This window comes from Perognathus longimembris, chromosome 18 (genome assembly GCF_023159225.1).
Source record: "Perognathus longimembris pacificus isolate PPM17 chromosome 18, ASM2315922v1, whole genome shotgun sequence".
NCBI lineage: Eukaryota > Metazoa > Chordata > Mammalia > Rodentia > Heteromyidae > Perognathus > Perognathus longimembris.
Window position 1 is genome coordinate 7,294,498 of NC_063178.1, and position 7,924 is coordinate 7,302,421.

Genomic DNA, 7,924 nt, shown 5'->3' on the forward strand with positions numbered 1-7,924 from the left:
TGCCTCAGGGCACCCAGGAAGTAAAGGGACCAGGGTCCCCAATGTCTTCCCCAACTCTCCTACCCCTGATCTAATACCCTCCCACTAAGCCCCGCTTCTTAGAGCTCCCACAACCTCCCAGTAGAGACACAGGCTGGTGACAAAGTCTTTACCAAGTGTCCTCTGGAAAAATACATCCAAACAACAGCACCAGCGCGTTTTCCCAGTTACCGCCCTTGGCTAAAGAAGCACCAGACTGGCCTGGATCACAAGGATTAGAAAAGCAGCACAGTAGGATGCTTAGATCTCTGGCTACCAAGTAGCTGGTATTACAAGTCATACACACCACACCCAGCTGTTTAATTTTAAGCCCTAAAACTAAACATACCTCAATTTTTACAAATGATATATTTTTCATGCATGAGTAGTTCACTCTGAGTAAACTGGAAGTTATGCAAAGTAAATAAAAACACATTAATTTACTTAGGGAAGAACTTGGAACACCTACAGGCCTGTGCCAGAGACAAAAGAAGATCCGAGCTTACAGGACAACACTCTGGACTCATGAGGCCTGGCCTAAGTGGTTCTCACTGAAAAACACAGGAAGGCTCTATCTCCCTGCCCCTCCTTGTTAAAACTTAGTGTAGCCAGGTGCTGGTGGCTCATCCCAGAAATTCAAACTAGTCACGAGACTAAGATCTGAGGGTTGTGTTTCACAGCCAGACCAGCAGAAAAACCCACGAGACTCTTTATGTCCAATTAACCAGCAAAAAGCTGGAATTGGAGGTGTGGTTCAAGTGGTAGAGTGCCAACCTTGAATGAAAAAACTTGCCACATATATGCTAAAGTAAAGGGTACACAGTAAAGAAATAAGACAGTGCTCAGTAGAATATCAGAAGCATTCAAAGAAGGGGAAGTTCACCAATAGTCACAAGGCTTCGCTGGAGGTAGGTCTAACCTGAGTTTTGAGGAAAGGCTAGAGCTCAAATAAATCTGTCTTTTTTTTAAAGTACTTTAAGTAAACAAATCATTCCCAATCAGACTAATCCACAATCCATTCCTGTTCATCTCTAGACCCACCAATCCAAATATGCTATGTTAAAATGAGCACCAAGCCAAACGTCAGTGGTTCTCACCTGTAATCCTAGCTTCTCAGGAAGCTGAGATCTGAGGATGGCAGTTTGAAGTCAGCCTGAGCGAGAAAATCCATGAGAACTCTTACCTCCAGTTAAACACTGAAGCTGTGCCTTGAATGACACGGTCTAGCTTTGTGCAATAAAGCTCAAGGACAGCACCCAGGCCCTGAGTTTAAGCCCTAGGACCAGCATGAATACACACATACACACATACATACATACACACACACACACACACACACACACACACACATGCACCAAGCACTCATTTAAATTATATTTAAAGAGTATTTGTACAAACTTGCACTTAGCATTTCAGACTGTTGAAAACAGATTCAGTATCTATACTAGTTTTGAATCAAAGTGAAAAAATAAAATCCTGCTAAATTTCACAGGAAGTAGAGAAGTTAGTATCCTTTACTATCTTTTTCCCAGCCAATAAAACTACAAGAGAAAATTCCCCAGGTTTAAAATTGGCCCTCCTTCCCATCCTATGCTCCATACCTCTCTCCTCCAATCACAATGCCTGACATGATTGCCTACTTTGCAGAATTCACCAGATACTTTAACAAGTTGCCCAGTGTCTACTACAATGTGTCATTTCTGTTTACTTTTTTCAGGAACTGGGGGGTGAAGGGGGGAGAAACAGAAAAGCACAATAGATCCTTTCTTTAGTCAGTGTAGAAAACATCTGTCTTATCAAATGAAGGAAAGGTTCTTTTCGTTTCAAGGACAACAGGAGGGACATTGACAATCAGTGTGTGGTAAAATACTGTAACTTGTTACAACTCTCCACAGGCCAATCAGATGGGCAGTGCTAACCTGGCATCTTTGCCAACCTGGCTGAACCAATGAGGCAAAAACCAGATGCTGAGAACTTTATTCATTATGCTTCTGCCATGCATTGTTCTTTGTTGTACGTACAGCCTAACGAGAGTATTATTTTTTGTTTGCACCATAGTGCCTTTAAACAAATATCTTGCTTACACTAACTTAAACATGGCCAATGTTTATTGCAGCCACAAAATTATTTTCCTTAAGAATTTTCCCAGATTCAAAGTCAATCTAGGCAGAAAAATCCAAGAACTTCTTATCCCCAATTAAACCAGCAAAAAGCTAGAAACTGGAGGCAGGGCTCAAGGAATAGAGTGTCAGCTATGAGCAAAATCACAAAGCCCTGAGTTCAAGTCCCCGGGCCAGCCCATAGCTAAGGTATGAAATCAGCCCACATGCCCATCAATGAACAAATGGCTCAAGAAAATGTGGTATGTACACAAAATGGAATTTTATTTTAACAAGAATGATATTGTACCATTTGTAAAGAAATGCAAAGACTTGGGGAAATAAAATGATGTTCCAGTCAAGCGAGTCAACCCCACGAGGACAAAGGATTCATGCTTTCCCTTGTATTGCCAAAGCTAGACTTAACTTATGAACTTATAAGCAAATGCGTTGAGTGGTATGCAAGTATATACAAGTGTATTAGGTGAAATATGGTGGAGTCAAGGAAGAACTCAAATAGCCTCATGCCTCAGAAAAGCAAAGTCAAAGTTCAGCAAAGGAAGTACCAGGAAGCAGGGACTTGGAAGGGGTAGGGTGGGATTAAGGAGAAAGTGGTAGATGAATGAAAAGGAGGGGGGGAGGGTAGAATGCAGTCAGAAACATTGTCCCAATTGATCAAATTCGACCTGAAGAGCACTCTAATTCCACAGTGGATCTCTTTTGTGCAAATTATTTGAGGGTGGGGTGAGGAGAGAGAATCCTTCAATTCCAATATCCTCACACACACACCAAAAAAAAAAATTCTAGACTTAAGTGTAAGCCCTGGCAGCAACGAATTTTCCTTGTGTGGACTTCTTATACCCCAAAATACCCAGTCTTCACTAAATGGAACCTTGGATACAGATGCTCAAAGCTACACTCCTGTCACTCAGTCACAGTATTTCCTCCCAGAGTCCTTTGGGAAGTGAAAAGTGCCACCTCCTCTGGGAGAAGAGTGAGAACAAAGGAGGAAAGAGATGAGAGGAGACAAGAGAAAAGAAACAAGAAAAAAAAAGAGAGAAGAGGAAAAAATGCAAGTCGCTAATGTCAAGAACATAGAGCTAGTCACTTGTACCTAGACAGGGTTTTGGTCTTGTTTTTTTGTTTTTTTGTGTTTTTTTCAATGACCCTTAATTTCCACAAGAGCACTTGAAGAGGAAAAGGTCTCTCTGAGCAATTACTCCACCTGAGTGAAAGTCACATCCTGGCAGATTGCCCGTTTGATATACTAGGTACCAGTACTCTAAGTGGAAATGGGAATTGGTCTCCAGTATAGTTAAACAGGGTCGTTGCTCGCGTTTTTCCTTGGGATCAAGGCCTTCTGCACCCTGGCCACTGAGCCAGATGCTGGTCAGATCTAGTTGGCAGTAAAAACCCCGGTGGTGGCCCAGAAGTTTCTGGCATGCATGCAGTTTTTTCTGCCCCCTTGTAGGCAGGCCCCCAATCTTAGCAATCAGCTAAGATAAATATCTGAGATGGTATTTATTTTATGGCCCAGAGGAAGGCGTGTGTGCAGATTTAATGCTCACTAGGGGGAAAGTAGCAATCTCAAAGAACAATTCCTACTGACCACCAAGGCCTCTCCTCTCCCTCCCTTCCCCTCCCTGCCCCTCCCCTTTCCCCTCCCCACCCCTCCCTTCTCTCCTTTCCCCTCCCAGCTCACTCTCAGGGTCCTGCAACTGTCTCCCTAGGAAATGAGGAGGACTTTGAAGCTTTAACTTGTTTTAGCTTTTTCTCTGACCTGGTGGAACCTGGATCCTTTTTTGCTCGGGTGCTGACACACCAGTTGGTCCCTGGGGTGCCTTGAATAGGTGCTGGGGTGAAGGGTTGGGGGGTGTCAGAGACTAAGTCCTGGGGCCTAAACCAGGTGGGGCCCTCTTGGAAAACGGTTTGGACCCCAGTACTGAGCACTAAGCCCTAGCATTCCAAATGTGGTGTGGGGACCGCGCGCCCGAGAGGCGGAGCCCCCAATTCCAGCCCGGAGCCCCCAATTCCAGCCTGGAGCACCGAGGCAGGGGAGGGCCAGGCGGACACGCTCAGGTGGAAGACAAGTCGACAAACTTGGCCCTTCCTGGAATCCCACCCAACTCTCCAATCCCAACCATCGGGAACATTCCCAAAGCGAAGCTAGGAGGTCTCCAGAAGTTTGGGGAGCAACCTCTGGGCTTGCAGGCATCACCTCGGGACTCCCACACCGCAGGAACGAACGCCATCAGGAACAAGCACCCCTACCCCCTGGCGATCGCCATCGCCCAACGCGGCCACCATCTGGGTCCCCCGGGTCCCCCCCCCATTTCATTTTGTTTTACGCGTGCAGATCCTTAGCCCCCCAATCACAAATGCGCCCTAAGTTCTGTCGGGGCAGGGGTTGGGGCAGTGTTCCGCCAGACTCTCCACGACCTCCGCTCCCCCCGCCCGCTCCTTCCCACGAATAAAGGCAAACTTGAGCCCCGCGAGAGTCCTGTGGGATGTTCTTTGTAAGTGAGGGGACCCTCGCTTCTCTTCCCGGGCACCCCCGGGGCCAGGGCGTGCGTTTCCCGACGCGGGAGTGAATGGTGCCCTTGTCAGTGGCGACGTCAGAAGGACGAAGGGAGGGGTTCGCGGCTGGAAAGGCAGTTTACCCGCGCAGAGCCATTTTAGGCTCCTCTCCACCTCCGCCGAGCCCGCCGAGAGCGGCCCCCCGAGGGCGGGCGGGGCGCAGGCTGGAGAGCCAGGGACGCGCCGCGCGCTCCGCCCCGGGACGCCAAGCGCGGCCGACTCCGGGTCCCCCCCCCCCCATGCCCGGCCTGGCCACCCAGGCGGAACAGAAAACCCGCCCGCGGGGGTCTCCCACCCCCAACGGGGGCCTCGGCGAGGGGCTCCGCCCCTGGGACCGCGCGGCTCCCATCTGCAGCGACCCCCGTCGGGGCCCCCTCGGCCCCCGCAAACGCCCGGAGACCACGCTGCGGCGGCGGGAGCTACAGTCCCGGCCCACACGCTCTTCCTCCCCCGGGGGTGTTCAAGTGTACCCACCCTGCCGCGGGATCAGCCTCGGGCTTGAGAACCGCCCCCCCCCCGCACCGTGTGCGCCCCCCGCGCGGCCCCCGCCGCCCGCCCGGGGTCTTCCCCGCGACGCAGCCAGGTCCTGGACACGGGCGACCCCTGTCGGGGACCCGTTCCGGGCCACGCAGCATCCCAGCATTCTGGGTGCCTTCGGGCTCCACTTGCATCCTTCGCGAAGGTTCCCCTACTCATGGGTTCCATTTAGGGTCTCTGAACTCCACGTCCAGGCTCCCCGCGCCGCCTGCCTGGGAGGGGGGGGCGTCGTTCGCCGCCCGTTTGGCTCCCCAGGTTTCAACCGGGCCCGTGCGCCCTCTCCATACCGTAGCTGCCCCCCCCCGGGGGTGGGGGTGCTCGGACCCCGGGCCACTGCTCCCCAAAGCCGCCCCAAGCCCCAAAGTAAGCAGCAACTCCAGCTGTTGACCCCGCACCACTGTGGACCCAGGGCCTCGCCCTCCCCTCCCCTCTGCCCACCACCCCCCCGCTGGTGCCGATCCCTCCTCCCCCTCCCCAAGCAGCCCCACAGACACCCCCAACACCCAGCCTCCTACCGCAGTGGGGCCCAACACACCCCAAATCTCCCACGCCCCCAGTCGCTCCCAGGACCGCAGCCTGCCTGCGGGCACCCGGGACCCCGGGGCGTTTGTGAGTGTAAACTCCGCCTTCCCCGCCCCGTCCACTCCGGGCTGGACCCGCACGGGGCCCCGCACGCACGGGGAGCAAACGAGCTCTCCCCAGAACCCCGAAACCAGCCGTCCCCGGGGCGCGCGTGGATGTGGCACCACGTGGCAGCAGTTGGTCACGTCCAATCGTGGCACGGTCTGGGTTCGAGGCGCACACGCACACACACGCACACCCCGGGAGGAGATCGCTTTACCGCTCCGCACACAGCTGCACACACAGCCACGCGCACCGATCCATCCACAGGCTCGCCAGGCAGGGTTGCTCGGATGCCCCAGTCCGGGCTGGAGGTACCAACTTTGCACCCCAAACCCTCTAGCAATGGACTTGACACCCAGGCTCTGAGCTTGGGAAAGAAATGAAAAGAAGAAGGTGGAGAAGGAAACAAACAAACTAGGGCAGGTCGCGCCGTCTCTTTTTGTTTCCCACTTAATTGGCTAAATCGGCGCCGGGGGTCCCCCAAGAGAGTCGGAACCAAGGCGTGGCCCCTCCGGTTGGGTTTTTTCCCACCTCCAAACCTCGCTTTTCGGTTGTTCAAAGCCACCTCGGCCCGCCATGTTGGAGCTGGCCCGGCGTCCGAGGGCGGCTCCGCGGCGGCCGTGCGCCCCGGGCGATGGGCTGGCCGTCGGGGGACCCGCCGCGCGCAGGGACCCCTCCACCCCGCGGCTTCCCCCCTACCCCGGAAGCCAGCGAGCAGCACCCCCTGCGGGCGCCCCCGGGTCAGGATCCCCCCAATCCCGGCCAGCAGTGGCTCCGGGGGCTTTTTTCCTGGAGACACACACTGCCCCGATCAAGTCCTGAGTTCGCTGGGGTGAGGGAATCTGAAAGGAGGGCAGAGGCGAGGAGACGACCCGAGAAGCCTGGAGGGACGGGGCGCTGCTACTTTAGAGCGGGGGGGGGGGGGGACACAGAAACCACAGCAGCAGCAGCAGCGCAGCTGATCCCGGCTGTGCACCGCGCTCCCAAACTCCTCCCGGCCGCGCCATGGCCGCTGCCCGGCAAACGGTTCCTGGGGGGGGGGGGGGATCCCCAACGACCGAGCGATTTTTACACCCCCCTGCACCAACTTGTCTGCGATCCCCCTTCTGCACCCCCAAACCTCCCTAGACACCCGAGACGACACCCCCTCCCCGCCCTCCAGCGCTGGAGACCGACGCGGGAGCGCGGGGCGAGGGGGCCGGGGTGGCTGCGCCCCCGAAACGCGTGCATAGAAAAAATGAAATCCAATACGATGAAGAGGGCGGGGGGGGGGGGGCCGAGGGCACTGGGCAACTCGGGGCAGCCTGGCGATCGCGGCCGGGTTTGGCAGCTCCGGGGGGGGGGGGGGGGACCCGGGGAATGAGAACCCGAGAGAAAACGACAACCCAGAGCGCAGAGAGGAGTTTGGGGCTCCCCGCAAGTGCGGGGCTTTCTCCCGCAGCCTCCGCCCCGGCTCTTCTCTCCCTTCCTCCCCAGTGTCCCCCCACCCCGGGCCCACCCCGAGCGACTCGGGGATCCCCTCTGATGTTTTTTCTATCCCCCCCACCCCATCTAGGCTGGGGAGACGCTGACCCGGCGGGGCACTCAACCTGCGGGGCCGGCGCCGCGCCGTCTCCTACCTGGGGAAGTTTGCGGGGCCCCCGGCGTCACCCCGGGCCTCGGGGGCGGTGGGAGAGGGCGCGGGGCGTCGCTCGCTCTCTCGCCGGCTCGCTCGCGCCCTGCCCGCCGCCGCCGCCGCCTCCCTCGCGCGCCCGCCCGCCCGGGTCCTCAGCTCCCAGCACAGCCTCTTCCAATATGGCATCCGCGCTGTGCGCATGCCCGGCGCGCCGGCTGGTTTTTTTTTTTTTTTTTTTTTTGTACTGTGCAGCGAACTCCTTCAACGACCTTTCCCAACGCCCGCCGAGCGTCTCGAGCCGGGCAGCCCGCCGCGCGCTCCCTCCCTCCCTCCCTCCCTCCCTCCCCTCGCCCCGGCCGCCGCGCCTCGCCACGCACCCGCCCCGGCCGGGCGCCTGGGCACAAAGACACGTCCCCCCTCCCACCCGTGCCCGGTCCGCGCCACGCGGCCCTCC

At 56.1% G+C, this 7,924-nt stretch overlaps 1 protein-coding gene across 1 annotated transcript in view; it reads right to left on the reverse strand.

Moving 5' to 3' along the window:
* Sfmbt2 (Scm like with four mbt domains 2) overlaps window positions 1-7,664 on the reverse strand; it is a 136,071-nt gene extending 128,407 nt beyond the window's left edge. Inside the window, 1 exon segment of the mRNA XM_048367408.1 lies at window positions 7,477-7,664. Coding sequence (XP_048223365.1) covers window positions 7,477-7,656 — 180 coding nt within the window. The 5' untranslated portion in view covers window positions 7,657-7,664.
* Window positions 7,665-7,924: the final 260 nt, after the last annotated feature.